The sequence below is a fragment of the Protopterus annectens genome, chromosome 10.part0, assembly GCF_019279795.1.
Source record: "Protopterus annectens isolate FY-2018-M chromosome 10.part0, PAN1.0, whole genome shotgun sequence".
NCBI lineage: Eukaryota > Metazoa > Chordata > Ceratodontiformes > Protopteridae > Protopterus > Protopterus annectens.
Window position 1 is genome coordinate 387,050,112 of NC_056744.1, and position 24,182 is coordinate 387,074,293.

Sequence of the window (24,182 nt, forward strand, 5' to 3'; positions counted from 1 at the left end):
GTCTCGAGCTTCTTCTCGATGCAAAGCTTTGCTAAGCGGCCGACTCGGAGCCGAGGATCGGCTCCGAACCCATGTGTAAGAACAAACGGCGAGATTGAACACTCTCACATCAGTATTCATTAATATGATCCCCCTACTTCACATGTAAAATATCTTGGCATACATGCAATTTACATTGAGAAATTTATTTTATACACATTACTAAAAAAAAAAAACTTTTTTACTTACAGTTACACCTTCAGCCCCTGTATTATTGTTGTAAATATTAATGACAAAGTTGGAATTATGCTACAGAGCCCTTCCACCAATGTAACACTGTCCACAAAGTTCCAGTCTTTTTTAACTGCTTCTTGCACAAGCACAGTTTTCATGTTATTGCTGGTCTTCTTCCTTATTATCTTGACCACCAAACAATGGTCATCTTTGATTCAAGTCCAAGGTCCTCCTGATTTTTCTAGTGAACTCCTAGGGTTTTTTATGTAACTCAATCATTTTTCTTTGGAACAACAGAAAATGTTTTACTGGCAAATTCTATGGGCTTTGCTACTCTCAGAGGAATGTAAAGAAGAGTCCCCTTCTGCTTGCTGTCTTACTCTTTGCTGGGTAAAGCTTTTTTATTTCCTCCTTAGCTTTTCTGCATTCAAAAATGTATTTGATCCTCCAGGAAAAAAAATATAATATATATATATATATATATATATATATATATATATATATATATAGCAACTTGAATCTCACACCTGCTTTGCAACATCTACTGACTGCAGGGTTAAACTCACATCTCTATTGCCTGGTGTACAGTGAATAATCATTTTCCACAAACAAAATGGTATCCCCAATTGTTAGTACGTTTCACTTTTACTGCAAGTTTTTCAGGAGCAGTTCTTTATGCTGGTATGACTGCATCTTTACTACTACAGGTTTTAGCTTCTTTCTCATGACAAAATGTGGAGCATACACACAATTTGCCTTTTTAATTAACAAATCCTGTGGTGGAATACCAGATCTGTTGCTTATATGTACTTTAATAAAATTAATTCAGTCTTTTCCTTCTAGTTTCCCTGATATAGCAGAAATTTCAGTTTTTCTCTGCATGGTCTTTATTCTGTGTACTATTTTTGAAACAGTTCTTCTTGAGCTCATAGTCATCCAATTTTCCTTCATTTTAGCCTCTGATTTCTAATAAGTTTTATCAGCTTATCTGAAAAGCTACTTAAAGCTTCTATTCCATTCAGTCTTTTGTCACTTGGCTTTATATTCATAGTTTCTCACTTGTTTTAAACATCTCAAAATGCATTTGATTGATTTTCCCTTTAACTTACTGGAAGCCATCTTCTGCACAAAAGAGAAACATGAATTGCTTTTTGCTAAACAGCAGTAAGACTTTTCTTCACCAGAATTGTTTTCTTATTCTTCTTTTTCAGGTTGTTTCTTCTCTTACTTTCTCTAGATTTCAACTTGACAGACATCTAGGCATTATAGTGACTAACCAGTAACTGAGTTTTATCTATGCTGTCAGTTATCACTGGCTCCTTAACTTCTGTTTTCTTTTTCACACTGGGACAGCTCTAATCAACCCACCATTCAGAGTGTAGTCATCTTAGTTCTCCCCAGTCTGAAAATCATCTTGACTGCATTATCTCCTTTAGTATTACATATTCCATCTGCACATTCTGAATTCACTTTATCATTGTCAACTGTTTACAAACAGACCTTTACAAAATATTTAATTGTTGCATTGAAATAACATGAAGCATTAAGTGTGTTCTTTGTTTTTATACACAATTCACAACCATTTTTCTGACCCTGCAGTTTTAATTTGTAACTAGCAGAAGTCAGTAAAGAAGTTTTAATCTGATAATGAGCCTTTCAAGCCAAAGTCTAAATGGAATTTCAGGTAAGATATTGCATTCTGTTTCGGTATCTAGTTTAAATGAATAAAATCTCCCAGTTTTAGACAGTTTTCAATCCAACAATTTTCTGAGTGCAATGAATAAATGTACATAATGTTTCAACACACACATTACTAGCTACATTCACAAGCAAGTCTGCAGCTTTGTACGGCTCAAACTAGAAATCATTCAAGAAAATGACTATATAGTCATTGATTTTATTTGCATCAGTCCCTTACAAAACATTTTTTGCCTCTTTTTCTTTGTATTGCATGCCAAGGAAAAATGATTAGGCAGTCCTCACTTTCTACATTCTCTACTGAGTGCTGGATATGGAATCATCTCATTCTATTAATCACACCTTGAAAAAATGGTGACTGCTTATGTTTTTAATTGTACCATCAGACTCATACAAGGATCCCTTGGCTAACACTTACTTATTTTTATTAATTTACTTATCCTTTGTTGAACTTGTTAGTCCAACTAGTTTGGTGGCCTCTTTTTAGGACAGACCTAAATGGCATTTATCTTTTTGAGAACTTCCAGGGGATCTTTTGCATCCACCCAAGCTACTTGCAACACAGGCAGATGGGACCCTTGGTTTAAGGTCTCATTTTCTCACCTGAGAGTTCATTTGGGGTGCTGGACAGTTTGAGTTGAGAGGGTTATGACTATTCACTCAATGTGCTCCATTCTTAAGCCGTAGGGTTGATTATCTCAGTCTCCACTTCTCCACTTGCATACATTTTCACTCTGAACTACTCAGCTAACAACACCAGTGCTTCTTGGATGCTCCTGAAAAGATGCACTGTCATCCAAAGGATTTATCTGATTAATAAAGGAATAAAAATGGAGTACCACTGATAGTTCAAATTGAAGGACAAACACAGTATCTTTGAAGAAAGTAATGAAGCCAGTTTATCCCTCACAAACCCAAAGTGAATGTTCAGTACATCATCTTTAGAAAAAAAAGAGTTATGGTACAACAATAATGCTAGATGTCTTGTTAACTTAATAATGATAATATATTTTTCAGCATGGATACCTGTTGGTGCTGGCAATGACAGGAAATACACCAAGTTTGACTAATCGTGTAACTCTGAGTAAAATTCTCAGAAACCTGAGGACTGTCTTTCTTTATACACATTATTCATTCTGTCAAAAAAACATCTGTGTTGGGTAGTGTATTACCAGCACCAGCTAGTAATCTGTAGAAAGATGTAGTTGTCACCTAAACATGAAGCACAGCAGCACCCAAAATTTATATAACCTTGAGGTAGTGTTCTGGACAGAATGACTTTGTCTGTAAGGGTTCTCAGCATCATGAATATACTTTAGCTTTGCATGGGGTCTTATATACATTAATTTATCTTTTACAGGATATATTAAGTGCTTATGGTCAGATTTCACAGTGCTTAGAGAGGGCAGTTAGTAGATTACTTAAATTGCTACAAAAACTCACCTGCTGCATGTAATTTTGTACACTTTGAACCAAAATGTTGGCACTAGAGAACTTGAACCTTGTTTGTAACCCCTGGAGCTGTTCTCGAAGGGCTTCCACCTTCAGGTAAGCTGGCTGCATCTTCACAGAACTGAGTGGCAAGTTTGCCATCTGACTTACATTCTGCATTACAAACACACAAAGAAAGAAAATAAAGAATCATTTACTTTGTACCATTATTACAAATATCAGTACATCTTTTGTGTATCATTGCCTGGCATATTTCTGTCACGTAGTGTATTCCTTTATCCAAGTTTATTGTTGTTATTTTAATGCAGAAAAATATCACAAGTACTGACCTTCACTTAGAATATGAGACAGGAAAGCCTTAACTTAAATAAGGACAACAAACCAGAGTCGTGACACTATTGCATATAGAAAAATATTGATAATAATAAAAAAATATGAAGCAATAACATTACTGTTAATATTTCTATTATACTAGTTACATTCAGTTGGGAATTAGAATGATAGGCTCATAGTTTCTCTGTCAAGCTTGCTACCTGCTGGCCTTCAAGAAGCTTGACTGCAATAATGCCATGTTGATACTTTCTGCTTGCTATATATGCATCAAAAATTTTTTTTGAAAGAAAAATGAATTGTTTCATCTGAATGTTAGAGGAACCTTATTCCATAATCTTAAAATGCACTGTTTTATGTATTCAGCATTTTTTCTGTTACTGATATTTAATTCTAAAAACAGGAACCCGTATCTGATATTAGTTTTTAAGCAGATCCAAATCAGACACTGACCTATAGACCAGGCAAACATCACCTCTAAGTCATGTATAAGAAACAACGTGGAATAACAATTTCTGAAGCTTTTGCAAATAGTTTAAATTTGCATTTCATATTTGATAACCACATTGTCACAGTAGTCAGAAAATCCTTCTACGTGGCACACCTCATCACAAAAGGGTTCTCCTCTAGAACAAAGGTCATTGTTCCTCTCTATTCATCCCTCATCAGATCCATTATAGAGTAAAATGCCCCATTTGGCAGGTATCTCACAAGACACCTACAACAATTTGAAAGGCCACAGAAATACCTCACTAAGAGGATTACCAGCCTCAAACAGATGCCATACACAGACTGTCTCAAAAAACTCCATCTTTACTCCATCGCATATCGCCTACTCCGAGGCGATCTCTGTCTAACATGCAAAGCTATGTCAAACCCAGAGCTGTTGGACATGCTACACTTAGAAATCCCAGTCTCTCCGAACCACACACTCCAGAGACCTAAACCTTGTCACCACAATAAACAGAACATGCTGGAGCGATAGATTCCTATCCCAGAGACTTTCCATACTCTGGAACAAACTACCCATTCATGTCAAGCAAAGCTCCTCATTGGTCCTCCTTAAGAAAAATCTTGACGACTGGATGGGAAATAGAAAATTCACCCCGGGGATCACTTCTGTGGCACTGCTTGACAGGAGCACAGGAAAATTATTTTCTTGGGTGGCGAAAGCCGGGGAACCTTTTTGGCTAGGCTTATATAGGCCCCAGGGCTGATAGCCTAGTACCTACCTATGAACCTATGAAGCTATATCATAGGAATAAGTTTCATATTAATTAATTACATTTGCTATTGTGGAAATACAGACCTGAATTCTTACTGCTTTAGAAAAGTGACTAGTTATGAACCCAGAAATTTCAACAGTTAAAGTCAATGGTAGGGCATTGTTTAGTTATTTATAAAACTGAAGGAGAAAAAAACATGAGTGAAACATGTTATCTGTAAACAATGATGATATAAGCCATGTTGCATGGTGCAGAGGAATGAAGTCCTGACCCAGGTGACTGAGATTCAGTTAGTGGTCTTGTTTCCAGAAGAGCCAAGCAGGGCGGGGAAGGAGTGAAGGGCCATGGTTCACTCACTTCTACTGGGGGTGGGAAGGGTTATGTTCAATTAGGAGCACAAAGAACTGGGGCAATTTTCCTGGTGCAGACCAGGGAAACCATTGTTTGTGCTTCTTAGAGAAGGGCAGGGCTGCTTGGAAGAAGTGCCCTTTGTGGAACTAAAGGGGTGGCTTCTGCAATTGGCCCGTCTCACATCCCTCCTCTGCACTCTAATAATTGCATGTGGGTGATAGGGTGCAAGCAGAAAAAGCCAAAGCACCCCAATGCTGAAATGATGGCCTCTCCCAGCTGACTTTTGGTCTGTTGATGAGGAGCAGATGGGTCCATTCATTAGCAGAGGGCTGATAATTAATAAGCAGCTTGAGCAAAAATGTGCCAAATAAATAAGCAAAAAAAAAAAAAAAAAAACAATCAACAATTAGATCAGGCAGTAGGGCATACAGAATATATATATATATATATATATATATATATATATATATACACACACACACATATATATATATATATATATATATATATATATATATATATATATGTGTGTGTGTGTGTGTGTATATATATATATATATATATATATATATATATATATATATATTATAAAATAACCAAATGAAGAAAACCACAGTAGGACACAATGCTCCTGTGCTCAAAAATAAAGTGATAAATAAATGTCCACAGCACATACAGGAACAGACAGCTGTAATCTCCTCAAAAACACGTCCTCAGGTAGTGATAGAGAATACGTTCATCTAAGAATAATCCAACTCCACATCACCATAAAACAGAATCTTTATTCATAGGAAGTGAGCGCTTTCACCCGAAGGCTTTGTCAAACTTTACATCCTCCATAGTCAGTGGAATCTTAATATAGTATAACATCAACCCCACCCTAACAGGATATTAACATACTCAATTAATCAATTAAAAGCAGAAGCAGGGACACACCTTCAAACAACAAAACCCCCTACTTAAAGAGTTCTAAAACTTCTAGTCTTCTAGTAGAAGTCTTCTTCTTTTGGATTTTTCCGGTTAGGGGTTGCCACAACAGATCACCTGTCCGCTCCTGATTGTCAGTGGAGTTTTACAGTGTTGAGTTGCCAGCCCGGCACCCAACCTTCCACAGAAGGCACACACATGCACACACTCACACCTAGGGCCAATTTAGAGTGTCCAATCCACCTACAGCATGTCTTTGGGATGAAACTAGAGCACCCGGAGGAAACCCACGCGACCACAGGGAGGACATGCAGACTTCGCACAGAAGGCACCCCAGCCGAGGATCGAACCAGAGAACCTCTTGCTGTGAGGTGGCAATGCTAACCGCTGCACCACCATGGCCGCCGGAGTATAGAATTGAGTGATGATCACTAACTCTCCTCGCACTGAAAAGCAGACAGGAAAAGGGGAAATGACAAAGGGCCTTGGCAGGTGGTCTTTCAAAACATAGGATGTAGGGTATTATCACAGCACATCTGTGGTGTGAAAGTGAAAGCATTCTCGTTAGTATCACTACACATCAGTTACAAGAGGAGAAACACAATTGGTAATTGGAAGTTTATATATCGTGTTGGTGTCTCCTAAGACAGACAGGTTGCAAGACTGAATGGGCCAGCTACTGTTTTTGTATTATACTTCTCTTTCGTTTTGGTGAGAGGCACCTTTAGCTGAGAGTTGTGGTCTTGGATTTACTATTTTGATTTGTTGACTGGAAAGTCCAAAAAAAAAAAAAAAAACTTTTCAGTAAAGACCCGGGGAGAAAATCTCCACACAAAAATGATACTATGTCATACATTTTGCATGTGTGTACGTGCTCCTTCTGTGAAGGTTGGGCACCGGGCTGGCTACTTGACACCATAAAAACTTCACTGCCAATCAATCTGCAGACTGGTGATTCACTGTGGCGACCCCTAATGGGAGAAGCCAAAAGACATTGCATACATTTTTACAAAGAATAAAAGACACACAAACAATTTCAGTAAAGGGATATGGGATTAAACTAAAAAAAAAAAACTTTCAATAAAGTGCATGAACATAATTCAGATACTGCAATATTGTGATGAACCTACACTGGCATACACCAAATAAACATAAGTTACATTACAATGAAGTAGTAGATATTTGTGAGTAATAAAACTGGGTACTTTGAAGATCAAGCTGAGCTGGAAACAGAGTACTGCAGATATGTATATAAGTGCTACAGCATCTGATTTGCAATTAGATAAACTTTCAAGAGTAAGAAATAATATGTCAGACATTTTTGAAACAGAGCAAAGGTTAGGAGGTAGAAAACTGTACATAGTAACATTACGATACAGTGAAATAGTAAATAGTAAGTTTATGGTGCTTACAGTTATATTAGCCTGGCTTCAGCAGGAGCACAGCTGGGAGTTAGTTAAGCATAGTTTAATTTTATTTTGAAAACTTTCGTTTTTCCCTTTGCTTTAAGTTTAGTGGTAGGGAGTTCCAAAGTTTGGAGAAGCAGTAGAAGTAGAGTGAGTCATCAGCTGTATTATTAGATTTGGTTGCGAGTAAAATTGATTTATTTTGACAGCATAGTTCCCTAGCTGGGGAGTAATGTGGTATGGCGTTTCATAGTGCTTGACAGCTTTCTGGTTTGTATATTCGGTTATGGGCAATACTGATATCTCTCAACTGTACAGATTTTCAGAGAATGTCCACATTTTTGCCTCATATTTTTGGTCTGTTTTTCATAAAATTATGGTTTTATGACAAATCATTAAAGATTAAAGTTAGAAAATAATGACAGAAAGTTGTTTCAGACTTCCTACCCTTCAGAAAATTCATGCTAATGCAAAACCTGTTATTCTATCAACTTTATAAGTTTGTAAGAGCAATATTTAAAAGTTGTCCCTATTTTTGTGCCTTTGTCCCACTTTTATTCATGGCTTTGTTCAGATTTCTTGCTCTAAGAGATTGAGAGGTATGGCAATAAGCAGTTGTGAGTACAGGATATATTTTGAGCACCTTAACCAGTATAGCTGTTTTAAGGTCATGAAGTGGTGATTTTTGCCGACAGATTGCTGGCAAATCTAGCAATTTTGTTGTAACAGCTGTCTAGTTTCATTTCTTGGGCTAGTTAGAATGGGGGAAACATTAAAGAGAAAAGACAGTAAGTAGGCTGATGCAGTGGTTTTTCTAGCACTGTCAGTGAGATAGTATTTATTTCTTTATAAAAACCAAGTTTCTGGTAAATTTTTTCTAACAGCGTGGAGAATATGTAGGTTACTTTTTAGGTGTTAATCTATTGTGACTCCCAGTAACTTTGAGTGTTGTACTATTTCTGTTCTGATGTTAATTTTTGAGAATATTTGCAAGATTGTGTTTGGTCTGAGAAATGTTTTGGGGTGTAGAACATTAGCTTTTTTTGCTTGTTTATTTTTAGGATTTTAAGAAGGTGAGATTTTCTTTATTAGCCATGTTTCAATGAGATGAGAAGGAGTCCTGAGTGAGATAATTAAGTGTTGATAAGACTGGGGCTAAGCAAAAGAGGGTGGCTTCATCTGCATATTGTATTTTGGTTGTGTGCTTGAAAGCTATGTGTTTATTTACAAAGATATTGAAAAAGAGGGTGGCAAATATTGAACCCTGAGGAACTTCAGTGGAAACAGGTAAGAAGGGTAAAAAGTCTTGGAGCCACTTTACTAGCTGTTCTATGTGAAAGAGCTATGACACCAAAAACTGTCAGGATGCCTTAATGAACTATGGGTGTTAAATGGAAGTATATAAAAAGGGTGTTTTATTTATGAATAAGATAAAAGTCTGTAGACTTATTTTATGTTTATGTCTTGTGCAGACTTTTGAATAGATATTCAACTGTGAATCAACCAGACAGTGGAAGCATTCATTTGGAAATTACAGAAAAGAGGAGAAATTTACCAAAAGCAGCCATCAAGGTTATGGTCATGGAGGTTATAGTAAGAGGAGCTCTAAGGCACTCATGTGAGCACTAGCATGTCAGTTTCCCAGTTCTAGTATATACTGGTAACTCATTTCTGTAAAATGAGAAACACCTACATAGTTTATTAATTTCTATAAAAATAAAGCACATATCAAATAAAATCCCAATCCATGCTAGGCAGAGCCCCTAAATGACCCTCTTCAAGACAAATCTTGACAAGTGGATGGGAGATCGTAGGTTTACCCCTGGGATCTCTTCTGTGTCCCTACTAGACAGAGGCACAGAAAACTAACCTTAAAAGGACTATCTTCTGTGACCTACTATACAGAGGCACAGTCAACTAATCTAAAAGGGTGGCGAAAGCCAAACATACTCTGGCTAGGCTTATAAATGCCCTAGGGAAGATAGCCTAGTATCAACCTATGAACCTATGAAATATCTTTCTGTCATATGATTCTTGCATTCCAATGTTGACAGGCTAGGCATTTCTTTTTGCTGTGGTGGGTTATATCTGAGTATTTTGATGAATGACAGCATTATCTTTAAAAAGTGGTATTTATGATATTTCTCATTTCCACTGCATTTCAGCAATATATCTGTTTAACAGGATTCTATTTTAAAAGTTTTTACTTAACTGTGTTACATTATTTCATGCTCTTTCTTCTTACAGTAATTAGATTCCTGGGATTAAAACTTGCTTGATTAAAATTGGTAATGAAAGTTACTGATCTCATTTGCTTTAAAAGTAACACATACACTTCATGTAAAGATACATGCATATTAAATCACAGAAGGAAGATTTTTTGACAAAATTTTCATTCACAGTAAAGTAATCATACTTTTACAACCGTTTGAGCCTGTTGCTGTTTTTTACTAGTTTATTTTGTTTGTTTGTGGCATTCACAGTAAAGACACTACAATGTGTTTATATTTTTGTGTCATTATGACACTGTCAGTATTTAAAAAAAAATAAAACTATCCTACACAACCCTACTGGAAGTGAGACAAATTATATGCTGTTCAGTTAGTTGTCCCCTTTTTTTGATATATACCTACCTACTTACTCCGTGGGACGTTGTGGGACAGTGCAGAGTGATAATTTGCTCTCTTCCTACTTTTGTGCGATCTGAGTTGGTGCATATAATTAGCTGGAGGTTCTGCTGTGAAACATTGACTTCCTGAAAAAAGAAGTTATGTACTCACCATAACGGTCCATCTGAGTAGGTACTTCACTTGTCTGCAACTTGTGGGTATCGGATCCGACCCGGCTGCTTTACTAGCTAAAAGATCCGAGCTCCTGTCTCCTCCCCTTTACCCACAACCCCCTGCTACATGCTCCCTTTCCTCAGATCGATTTTGCTTAATCTAACAACTAAGACCCTCGACAGAGGACCAAGTAATGCCTAAGCACATGAAACAATCTCAATCATGATCAGGAACCACAATAATGGTTAGGGGGCATGGAGGGGGGGTCGGCTGCAGACAAATGAAGTACCTACTCAGATGGAACGTTATGGTGAGTACATAACTTCTTTATCTGAAGTAGTTACTTCATTTGCTCTGCAACCTGTGGGACAGAGTCCCCAGCTACCTAAAACCTTGGGAGGCCCTCAAGAAAGGATATTCTGAAGCACCGTGGAGCCAAAGGAAGCCCTACTCCTGGATATCATATCCAATTTATATTGAGAAATGAATGTATGGGAAGAGGACCAAGTAGCTGATGAACATATGTCGTCCAGGAGAACCCTGGACTAGAAGGCTGCTGATGTGGCTATGGATCGGGTTGAGTGGGCATGGACTCCGATAGGAGCAGGTTTACCTGAGGCTACATACGCATGAATGATACACTGTGAAATCCAATTTGCTAAGGTAGCACTGGTAATAGCTCTACCCAGAGCAGATTTGGCAAAGGATACAAACAATTGATCAGCCTTGCGAGTATCCTTTGTCCTGTGCAAGTAAAAATGTAGTTGTCTATGTACATCCAACTTGTGTAATTTATATTCCCCTTTGTTCTGAAAGTTGGGAAAGAACACTGGTAAATTAATCGACTGATTAATATTTGACTACGAAGCCACCTCTGGTAAGAAGGAAGGGTTAGTCCTGAGAGACACTCTATCCCTATGAAAGATTAGATAGGGGGTTTCATGCAAAGGGCTTGAAGTTCCAAAACCCTCCTGGCTGAAGTAATAGCAACTAGAAAGGCTGTTTTCCATGATAAGAACTTTAATGGAACTGAGGCGGCAGGCTCAAAAGGAGGGCTTGTCAATGCTTGTAAAACCAAAGTTAGGTCCCATGGTGGGACCGCAGTCTTAACTGGTGGTTTCAATAGAAAAATACCTTTCAAGAAGGTTTTGCATATCTTCGCAGAAGCTAAAGATCCCAGCCCATCCCCTACATGAAAATGGGAAATGGCTGCCAATTGTACCTTAACTGTAGATGCACTGGCTCCTTGATGAAAAATGTGTGACAGAAAATCAAGAACCGCCGGGATACGGACGGTAAAGGGATCTAAGCCCTTGTCCTTAGGCCAGACAGAAAAATGCCTCCATTTACTACTGTAAATTTTCCTGGTAGCAGGCTTGTGAGCCGCTATCAGAATGGACTTTACTGGTGATGAGATGCCGGGAGTCCTTGCCATCAGTGGAACTGGATCAACCAAGCCACAAGCTTGAGGTTTACCAGGTTCGGGGGTTGCAATCCCGCAGGATGTGAAATCAGATCCGGGATGGGATCTAAGATCCATGGAGGAACTACACTGTGAGACCGTAGAGAAGGGAACCAGATCTGGCGAGGCCAGAATGGGGCTATGAGGATAATTCTGCTCCCCAACCGACTTGCTTTCTGAAAGAACTTCGTCATAAGAGGAAGGGGGGGATAAGCATAGAGGAGTCCGTCAAGAGGGTGGTCAAGCATGAACCAGAGCATCTCTGGGGCTCTCCCCTGGTGGGGGAAGTATCACGAAAAACTTGCTGCACTTTGTGTTTGACGGAGAAGCGAAAAGATCACAGCAAGGTAGACCCCATTTGAGGAAGATTTGTTTCGCAACTGATGGCTTCAGAGACCACTCATATGGTGTGAGGATCACGCGACTCAGTTTGTCCGCCAGAATGTTGGACCGACCTGGAATGTGCATTGCTACCAGAAAGCGGTTGGTGGATATCGCCCACTCCCAAACTCTCATAGCCTCCCGACAAAGGGGGTAAGATCTGGTCCCTCCCTGTTTGTTTATGTACCAGACTACAGCCATGTTGTCTGTTTGAACCGCAATAGTCCCTAGAGGAAGAAGGTCGTGGAGAGCTTGCAACGCCAGAAGCACCACCCTCATCTCTAGGACATTGATATGCAAAGCGGTCTCTAAGGGGATCCACGTGCCTTGGACGGTTCTGCCCAAAGAATGCCCCCCCACCTGAGGCGAGAAGCATCCGTGGTCAACGTGGCTTGGAGCGGAGACATCACAAAGGGTCTCCCTTCCTGCAGCTCCCGTGAGCAAAGCCACCAGAGGAGGGAGTCCCTGCAAGCCCTGCTCAGGGGAATAGGGGTGTTCAGCGGATGTAGCAACAGAGACCATTGGACTTGAAGGGTCCATTGCAGAATCCTCATTCGTAGACGCGCGTGTAGGCAAAGACTGATTGTCGCCGCCATAGAGCCTAGTGCTCTCAGGAACTACACTGTGAGACCGCAAATGGAGCCGGGTTCTGAAGGAGGGTTATAACCTGACATGACAAACTGTTCACCCTGTCTGAAGTTAGTAGGGCCCGAGAGAGGCGAGTGTCCAATTTGGCCCCTATAAATTCCAGAACCTGCACAGGATGAAAAAAGGACTTTTGAAGGTTTACCGAAATGCCCAAACTTTGTGCAAGAGTTAGAGCATAATTCTTGGCAACACACAGTTGATGCCTGTTGGAGGCGGTGAGTAGCCAGTTGCCCAGGTATGGAAAGACCTGAATGCCCTGGAGTCTCAGGTGGGCTGCAACCACTGCCATGACCTTGGTGAACACCCTGGGGGCTGAGGTGAGGCCGAATGGAAGAACCCTGAATTGATAATGACTGGCTCCCAGCCGGAAGTGGAGAAACCTCTTGGATTGTCTGTCCATCAAAATGTGGTAGTACGCATCCTTGAGGTCTATGGAGCGCATCCAGTCGTTCTTCCGAAGGAGGGGGAGAATTGATTGAAGAGTGACCATTCGGAATTTCTCTTTGGGAATGAACAGGTTCAGGGAAGACAGATCTAGAATCGATCTTAAGTCCCCCGTCTGTTTTGGCACCAAAAAGAACCTGGAGTAATTGCCCAATCTGAACTGGCCTGGGGGGACATGCTGGATGGCTCTTTTTTCTAGCAGCTTCGAAACCTCCGAAGCTGCTGCCTCCCTTTGATCGGGTGGGACATCGGGGAGGCGCTTCATAGGAGGGGGAAGACTTAGAAAGGGAATGGTGTAACCTCTGGATATGATTCGAAGCACCCACCGATCTGTCGTAATGGACTCTCAATTTTGGAGGTGCTCCGACAGAACCCCCTGACTGCCTCCAGACAGGGACAGCTGGGTAAGCCCTCAGGGCTGTTGCGCGGGTCTGTCTGAGAACGGTTCTCTAGACCCGAAGTTACGCGGCCCCCCTCTGCCTCTGGGCCGGCGTCCACCTTGTCCTCCTCTGCCTCTGAAGGACGAGGGTCCAAAGCTGGGCGGGACTGCTGAGACTTCCGGAACCACATCTTCTTTAGTCCCCTTTGATTCCTGGAAAAGGATTGCTGGGGAATAGAGAAGTGGACCATGATGGCAGACAGTGTCTTCCCGTCCTTTTCACTTTGGACCAGCGTCTCGCGGACGGTCTTGCCGAAGAGCGAAGAACCGTCAAAGGGCGCGTTCACGAAGGACACCTTAAAGGGTTCCGCAAAATTGCAAAGGCGGAGCCAGGCGTGATGCCGCAAGACGACCCCTGCTCCGCTAGCTCTAGCAGCTCCCTCAGTAGCATGGGAGAGTAGCCGCATAGATGTGTTAGATATAGACTTTAGAGTGGCCATTCGAGTCGAGAAAGTCCTCTTATCCTCGACCGTCATGGACTCCGGTGGAGCTGCAGCGTATTCCTTTATTAGGTCTCGCTGGAGTCTGATGATGTGTGCCATGTAGTTCAGCACCCTTACAGAGAAGGTGGCTGAAGCAAACATCTGCTTCCCAATGCGGTCCAACGTCCGAGATTCCTTATCCGGAGGGTGGACCGAGGAACTCTCCTGTGTGAGTTCCTTCTTCTTGGCAGCCGCCACCAACATGGCATCCACAGGTGAACCCTTAGACCAGGCCTGCCTATCAGAGGGAGGGCTAAGAATTTTGTCTGGCCGTCTTGGAATTGGCTCCATGGTGTCGGATTCCTTCCATGCCCTGGTAGTAATTAAGTCTACCAGGGGGTCAGACGGGGGGGGACACCCAGGAGGTAGACAGGCCTGCCTCAAATGCCTCCAGAAACACGGACTTGTCCGAGGAAGGTTTTTGGGCAGACCACCCCCCTCTAATTCGCAACATTTCCATGATGTCTCCAAAGGAGACATCCTCAGGGGGTGACCTTGGGGAACCTTCCCCTTCATTCAAATCCGTGTCTGTCGTGAGGGACTCAGGGGAGTCCAGGTGCCTCCTTTTACACTTCCGTTTGCGAGGAACCTCCTCGGTGGGACTATCCGAGGAGGACTCACCTACAGGGTCCTGCTCCTCTAAGGGAACTAACTGGAGGGTTTGAGCAGGCTGTCCCAGTGGTCAGATGATGGAGGATAGACCCAAATGCATAGGGGGAACGGAAGGATCCGACGCCCGGACCAGGGATCTGGAAGGCCTCGACAGAACCCTCTCCACTACCTCAAAAGCCGAAGGGGAGCCGCTTTCCCCAGGCTCCGAAAGCAGTCTCCTCGGCTCTGAAGCAGGGATCTGTGTCGGAGCCGAAGCGGTCGGATCCGAGAGGGAAGTGTGCTCCGACCTGAAGGGCACCGAAGACACACCAACCCCTATGGATCCGCCGCTCACCTCTCGGCCCCGAGAGCTAGGATCCGACACGCTCGAGGGTACAGTCAGCGTTGAAGCTACCGGAACTATCGGCGCAGACAAATCCCCTGCTCCGAAAGGGCCCGGATCCGATGACTCCAAAACCCGAAAACAGGTTGGAGAAGGAGTGATCGGGGCAAAAAGGGGGACTACAGGAGCACCCCCATCTGCATCTGAATCTGCAGAAATCGATGCATCATCTGATCCATGTCCGCGTCGGTCAGGCTTCTTGTAGACCTAGAAGAGGTCGTTGAGGTGGGCCGGGAGGGCCACCTCGACGACCTCGAGGGAGACCGGTACTCCTCCTCTGGCTCCGGCGAGAAACAAGGCGAACGGAGCTGAGAGGGAGAGGATCTGGAGGCCCTTGTAGAAGGGCTAGTAACTTTAGATGGTGGGGCTGAGGGATGAGTCTCAGCCTGCCTATTATGACTTTTGTGTTTCTCTCTATCCTTTTCCTTATGCCTCTTCTCTCACGAAGAGGCAGAAGAGTCCCCTGAATTCTGTGCAGCAGAGGGAGGATGAGTCCCAGGCAGAGTCGGGGGACCTAAAGGCACAGGGGCTGTAGTAGCAGCTTGTGCCTTAGAGGGAGAGGAAGAAGTGTCCTGCGGTAAGAAGCACGCCAGGATCAACTTGTTCTTCCTATCCCTGATGGCCCGGGGGTTAAACGTTGCACATATCTGGCAGCTAGTGGATAAGTGGGCCACCCCCAGACACAAAACGCACTGAGTGTGGCCATCAGCCAGGGAAAGATTATGGCCACACTCAGTGCACTTAGAAAAGATGGCTTTGGGCCCCTCAACCATCACACTAACACATCCACACACTAAGGGGAGGGGAGGGGACAAAAAAAAGTATATAAGCTAAAATTACCACAAAAAAATAAAACTAAGGCTATCACTCGACGAAAAGGAGCTAAACCACTCACACACTAACAAAATTTAAACTTTTTTCTAACTTTTGACAAAGATTCACTGAAAAGATCTCACCCAAGCCTAAGGAGCTCTTCACTAGAAGCTTCTTTCAGCCGCGGCAAACTCAATCTGAGGAAAGGGAGCATGTAGCAGGGGATTATGGGTAAAGGGGAGAAGCCAGGAGCTCGGATCTTTTAGCTAGTAAAGCTGCCGGCTCGGATCCGAGGTCGGATCAGATACCCACAGGTTGCAGAGCAAATGAAGTAACTACTTCAGACGCCAATGTTTCAAAAGAACTAAAAAAAAAAAAAAAAAAAAAAAGAGAAAAAATAATTTTTCTTGTTTTTTTTTGCAGGGAGGCAACCCCCCCCCCCCAAAGAAAAAACTTATGTATACCAACTCCACAGTCGCACTAACTCGAAGGATGGAGAAATCCTCCTAAAAAGTGAATCTTTGCTGGTGCACAATTAGAATTCAGACCAGCAGTTATTCCTATGGCAAAATGTGTTAGGTCTTATACCGTTCATCTTTTTTTTTTTTTTTTTTTTTTTTGTGAGCTACTGATGCTCATGCAATTTCTCCTCTTTCTCATCAAGACTACGTAGGAAAGCCTTACCAGGGTGTGTGTGTGGGCTGCAAGGAGACAAGAGTGTAAAATTACAGATGCAGGTATTGCCAGGTGAAAATTATAAATTTTCTAGCTCTTTATGGCAGAATTTGGTATTCTTATCACCTCTGCTCATACTTCTGCAAACAGTCGCTTGGGCAGTTATTCTTCCCATTTCCCTTTTAGGATCTATACTGTCTTTTCTTTCTGTAGCTTAAATGGAAGAAAAACTCTTGATATGAGTCTGTCACTGTTTCGATCCTCTGTCCTCCCCCTGTTTATCTCCTGAATAATCCCTGACATGACTGATTCCATTCTTTCAATTCTTTAATTCCCCCCAATCAGTCCTTGATAATCTCATTCCATCTTGATCAGTAGATCAAATTCTCTACTTAGTTCATCCCACAGTTTCGTCATCTCCTCAAAAGTTCCTGAAACCAATATCTTAGTGACGTGCCTCTTCTCTTCTTTTCTCTTCCATATCCATAACAGGGTACTATTAAGATTATCTTCCCTCCTACCTCTTAGGAGTACTACGTCTATCAGGTTAAGGCCTTCTCATTAAAAATATCCTGCAGGTTCTGATTCTCCAAGCCATTTTCCAAAGAGAAATAACATCCCTGCTGGAAGCTCTAATACATGATTCTGACTAACAAAGGGTGTCATTCTATATTTTCTTATTATATAACATGATTATCCACAATGAAGTAATATATTATTCTAATTATTGAAGTTTTTGTGGAAAATATAACTAGACAAAGAGCCAAAACATCATCTACCTTGTAAAGCAATAGATTATTCATTTTATTGGTACTATCCTGTGACACAGAGGCAACATGCTCAACTGAATCAACAGCAATTGGAATAGTTAATTGGAAGGATGGAAAAAAATAAACAACATGCACCCTGCTCTTTTTCCACTGGTGAGAGTTTGAGATGGTTCTGTTACAACACTAAAGCATTGAGGACCTGGGGTGACTTATGATACAGGACTACATAAATTCAGGTCTTAAATTGCAAGAGTGTAATAGGTGGGAGCAAAGGACAATGGTGTGTTTTTGCCCTGATAAGTTGCTATAGCATGCTTACTATGACAGGCCTTATGGAGGAAGCAATCAGGGATAGGTCTACAAAGTTTATACCACCAATTTAAAACAGACAAGTGGAAAAGGCATCAGATGAGAGATGAGAAGACCAGAAAATCTGTGTGGAACACATCACAGGTGGGCACACCTTCTAAAAATTATTAATAATTACTAGTCTCCCACCAGGACAAAAGTGCTCTTCAGCAATTGAGTTATGCTTGCTGAGCACACTCAAGCAACTCTGCAGTCTGCGGCTACCACCCCACCCATACAGTCTAAGAAGGAATAAGTACTGCAAAACTAAACAAGGATATACATTTTGAGCCTCAAGAGCAGGAGCACACTCAAGAAACTCTGCAGTCTGTGGCTACCACCCCACCCATACAGTATAGGAAGGCATCAGTACTGCAAAACTAAACAAGGATATACATGTTGAGCCTCAAGAGCAGAAGCACACTCAGGCAACTCTGCAGCCTGTGGCTACCACCCCATCCATACAGTCTAAGAAGGAATCAGTACTGCAAAACTAAACAAGGATATACATTCTGAGCCTCAAGAGCAGGGTCATTCCACCCAGGCATTCTACTTGTATGCGTTGAGAGTGAAGCTATAACATTAGCAGTGTTTCTTAGAAGTTCTTAGAGTGCTAATAAAACTGACTGTTGTAGCCTTGTGTCCTCCCCCCCCAGCTAGTGCAGTAATCCTAACTGTTGAATAGACAGCATACATTTAATTCAAATCTCTGTGATTAAATTAACCATCAAGCAGCCCTCTCAGTGCTTTCTGCCTTAGTTTGTATCACTTGAGCCCCACCTGTTTATTTGTATCTCTACACATTCTCCTTTATTGCTAATGTATCTCCCTACTCTAATCTGTGCACAAACTGGCTACTAATACGCAAGTCAATATGAAGACACACTCCCAACCTTTATAAACTTTGCTGTCTTTTCTGTCCTTCATTTTACAGGTAGAGTTTGAATTATTACTCACCCCCTCTGAGGCCTTCACTGATAGATTTCCACTGATTGTCTCTCTGGTTTCACTGGTCTCTTTGCATTCCACCTGGTTTACACCCCTTGTGCTATCCCACTTCCCCAATACTAAGTCTATATTAGAATCCTGATGAGCATGGAGCCATCTTTAAATTACTAGTCTCCCACCAGGACACAAGTGCTCTTCAGCAATTGAATTCTGCTTGCTGGTAAGCCATTAGACCTCAGGAATTTGTTTAAAGTGTTCAGATTTGTAAAGTAACACGTTTTGCTGCCCATTACACTTGTCTTGGTGGGCTCTGCCCTGCTCTGTTTGCCCTCGCTACCACTCAGACTCTCTCTGCTCCCCTGCCCCCAATTCTCTCCCACCCCACTACATTACATTTATAGTAATCGCAAGTTGCAACCACACCCACAGCTCAACCTCATATCACCTCCACAGCTCCTCAAGTCAGATCACATTATACCACACCCACTTGCTCCACCACAAAATACTCCCATCCACGCTCATTCCCGCTAGGCATTACTACATCACCCCACACTACTTACCCATCCACATATAGTGCAACCCTATAATTCCTATCCACACCTCCACCTAGAACCAACTTAAACTTTATAACCATGACTATCACACAACTAAGTCTAGTCTGTCTTCTCATAATTCTTTATAACTCCACAAGATATCACTCTAGCAATATCCCTAAACTTAGTAGCACAACACTATATTATGCACTCTTCTATACAGGCACCGCACATTATAATAATATCTGCCCACAATTGTTCAAGAACAATATAACATACCAATTCAGAACTAAACACATATGCTCTCATTCCTACTCCAAAGCAACACAATACTTTCTCACACTCATCACCAAACTCCAACATCTGTATCATCATTTTAACACCAGGATCACCATAAGTGGAGACATCCACCCCAACCCAGGTCCAAATCCATCCTGTCCAACACAAACTGCTCCAACACAGTTGTCAGAACATAACAGCCCCACTATCTTCATCACTGGGCAAATCAACAACAGCAGCAACACCAACCATCTTTTAATGCTAAATATTAATATTAGAAGTATCAAAAATAAAATACCTGAACTCCAGACCCCAATAGCACACTACTCCCCAAACATAGTTGCTTTAACAGAAACCTGGCGAAATAAAAACATAGCTAACTTAGACGTTCTCCCTACCAGCTACAATATCATTAGACAAGACAGACCACTTCATAAAGGGGGTGGAATTGCCTTACTGTATAAAACCAACCTAACTTTTCGTCAAATACCAAACTCCTACCTCTCCCCCAATAATTGGGACATACTTATCTCACAACTTCAACTTCACCCTAAAAAGGTCATCACCACAATTGTGATCTATATTCCACCTGGTAATACACCTGCTAGCCTTGAAGATTTCTTATCCTGGTGTTCTTCCACATACTCACAAGAAACCTTTATTCTGGGGAATTTCAACCTAGATTGGTTCACCTGTATATCAGAACCGCAAAGTAATCTAATAAATCTCCATGGCTACCAGCAGCTAGTCCAAATTCCAACTAGATGTGATAAAAAATCTAAAAGGGAATCCATCCTTGACTGGGTCCTAACTAACAACCCCACACTGTACCCCCACAGAGGCAGTCTCCCAGAACCTTAAGTGACCACAACATAATATACGTTATACGTAGCAGAGCAAGCATATGCAAAATCACTAACTATAAATCCACTAGAAACACAAAATATTTCTCTCCTGAGGTCCTCAATACTTTACTCTGTAACTGTGACTGGACCCCCCTAAAAACCCTCCCACTTGACCAGGCTGTAGCATATTTCAACAAAAAAATTCTACAACACCTAGACACTGTTGCTCCACTGCGCAAAATCAAGGTTAGAACCTCTACAAACCCCTGACTCAATAAAGAAACCAAACAAATCCTCAAGTCCAGAAACACTGCCTGGTTTTACTATCAAAAAAACAAAGAAACACAAAGCCTATCTAAGTACCAAGAACTGCACAACAGTGCAAAAAAAATGTATTAGGCTGGACAAAAAAATCTTACTACACAACATTAAAAAAAATAAATACCAACACAACCCCCCAAAATTTTGGAAAAATGTAAACCAGCTACTAAAACCCACCCAAAAGGCTACCCCCAAACCAACCACCCCTGACACTAAAGTTCCCATCGAAACACAATTCAACTCCCACTTTGTGAACTCAATTCTATCCTTAGTATCACAGGACAGTTCCAACCTCACTATCCCCCCCCAACACAAATAACACTAATACAAGCTTTACCCTCAAAACAGTTTCCACCACTTCAATCAAAAGCATGCTCTCCTAACTAAAAACCTCATCAACTGCAGCCAACATACTCCCCAGCTATTTCTTGAAACTCACAGCAGATGCTATTGCTATCCCAATCTCCACTCTCATAAACAGATCAATCGTTGAAAAGTATGTGCCCAAACTCTGAAAAATATCCTATGTTACACCCATACATAAAGACAGGACCTCCACTGAACTTAATAACTACAGACCCATTGCTTTACTCTCACCCCTGGCCAAAATCCTAGAAAAATGCATCCATACCCAAGTGCTAAAATATCTCCTAGACAGCAACATCCTGTCACCTACTCAACATGGTTTCAGACCTCCCCATAATACCACTACAGCCCTCCTGTGCTTCACAGACACAGTAAACCATCTCAAAAATGAAAGCCTACAGGTGTCACAGTCTCACACCAAATACTACTACTATTTAACCAATTAGCAGTTGCCCACAAAATCCTGTATCAGCCTACTAATACACCAATTCTTACCAACCTTATCACCCCCTACAACAACCTTAAGACTCTAAGCTCATCTAATAAAATATTAGTACAAATAGGTAAAACCAACAATATGGCTGGTGACTCTTTGTTCTCTAATACCGTGGGCAAAACCTGGAACTCACTCCCCAGTGACTTGACCTCCCTTTCCTCAACAACACTATTTAAAAGCAAACTGAAAATCTACCTTAAATCCCATTGGTTATGTCCCTGTGCGAACCCAGACTAATTACACCATTTAACCCAAGACACCTGTCACTTCATCTGTATATACTAGTTGCTTTCTGAAAATCATAAAGAAAATGGGCTTTACATATTAATCAAATGTCTTTATCAATATCGCCCTATAACTAAATGTTATAAGTAATACGATTCTGTAAGCAGAAATGTTTTGAAGTGAAAATTATTGCTTATATATTTAATGTACCCACATCTGTAAAAATTGTCATGTAAAGAATTGCTTAAATATGTATTGTACCTGCATCTGTTGAAAACTGTCATTTTATACAAATTTTACTGTGTTTTCAAGGAGCTTTTCTCTCCGGACCTCTGCTGAAAATGGACATATATCCAGCTGGACTAACCTGGTCAACAAATGTGAAATAAAATAAAAATAAAATAAAAATAAATCCTGCTAAACAAACTAAACCAATATTACCTATCAAATTCCACTCTTGCCTGGTTCCAGAGCTACTTAACTGACAGGTACCAAGCTGTGAAATGGGAAAATTTTCTCTCTCCTCAGCTGCCCATAACTATAGGAATCCCACACAGTTCTGTCTTAGGACCACTACTATTCACAATCTTCACAAATGACCTCCATACCGCCACACAGCATACATCTATCATTCAGTATGCAGATGATACTACCTTAATCTGTGCTGCACAATACATTCCCACCTCTGCAAACAACTCAACTAGCATTCTATGATGTTGAAAACTACCTTACCAAAGCCGAACTTATCCTCAATCCAAACAAAACTCAGCTTATGATTATAACAAGTTCTAACAAAAACACTAATAACAGTCAATTCACTATCTACTCCACAAATGCTACTCCAATCACTCCAGTGGCACAGGCTAAGCTATTGGGAATAACCATAGACTCCCAGCTAAAATTTGATAGTCATCTCAACTTAACTATTAAAAAAGTACATGCCAAACTAGGATCACTCTACCGTATCAAACCATTTCTTACCAACAACACAAGATCAGCCATTGCTTGTTCCCAACTTCTATCCACCCTACTCTATGCATCTCTCATTCTGACTAATCTCAACAAAACTGAACTAAGCAAAATGGAAGCCTGCTATAACAGAATTGCCCACGTTGCTGCAAATTGTTCATATAGAACTCATCACTGTACTGCTTTGAGACAGCTCCACTGGCTTGAACTGCCTAACCTACAATCAGATCGGCCTCTGTCATTCTATCTATTACCTCCCCAATAAGTGTCCTGCCCTCAAAAACCTAGTACAACATCACTCAGCCAAAAGGCCTCTTAGATCATCAAGCAAACTACTATTCGAAGTCACCACAGTTACAATAGCCTTGGAAACACACTATATAGTAGTTCAGTGGCAAAAAAAATGGAACTCTCTCCCCACTAGCATACAAAACACATAATCCAAAGTCTCCTTTAAAAACCTCATTAGGCAACATCTCAAGCACAGTTGGCAGTGCCATGACTGCTCCCCAGGCTAGTGAAAGAGGATAAGGTACACATACTAAACCTAGAGTACTTGATAATAGTTTTCACTCTTACTCACAAACACTGGCTAATGTACATTGTATGTACTGTACCTGTGTACTATGTATGTATTCTACCAATGTTCCAAATTTCAGCTATATACCACAAATCTATTAATTACCTTTATTTTTAAATTAATATTTTCTTGTTTGTTCTCTCCACTGTTAACTGCTGATGTGCTGCATACCACTGTAAAAACATGTCTATTGTAATTTGTGTGTATACTGATCATATATAAATATCTAAATATATCTGTAATTTTTCTATGTGGAGCTTTTCTCCCTGGGCCTTTGCTGAAAAAGGGCCTTTATGGCTCAGTCAGACACCACTGTTTAACAAATGTAAAATAAAATAAATAAAATAAATAAATAAATAAAATAAAATAAATACATTCACTGGTCGGCAGTTTTGCAATTACATTTTAGAAGTCACATAAATAAAATCAGTCATCCTGAACACTTTGGAAGGAGCTGAGCTCGAAAACAGACATCAGCAGACCCCATATACCTCCACTGTATATTTTTTAGTAATGGCTCATCATTCTTTGAGTTTTAATTTTCCTGGTAAGTGGTGGTCTTTGTCCCTCATTATTCCTGGCACTGTCCTAGGTATATGAGCAAAGAAATTGAAAGTTCTGTAAAATCAGTGTTTTAAGGGGAGGATTTCTCTCCTCCAAACCCTCTTGTATTTATTGCAACCTACCTCTGAGGTCATATAATAATGGGACAATGGCGTTATATCTCAATGAGAGAAGCCTTGCTGGATTCAAAATACCATTATCTCAATGGTTCTAC

At 41.1% G+C, this 24,182-nt stretch overlaps 1 protein-coding gene across 1 annotated transcript in view; it reads right to left on the reverse strand.

Annotated features, from left to right (window-relative positions):
* NIBAN1 (niban apoptosis regulator 1) overlaps positions 1-24,182 on the reverse strand; it is a 2,689,070-nt gene that overhangs the window by 379,720 nt on the left and 2,285,168 nt on the right. Inside the window, exon 10 of the mRNA XM_044085307.1 lies at positions 3,355-3,516. Coding sequence (XP_043941242.1) covers positions 3,355-3,516 — 162 coding nt within the window. The remainder of the gene's footprint in view (positions 1-3,354; positions 3,517-24,182) is intronic.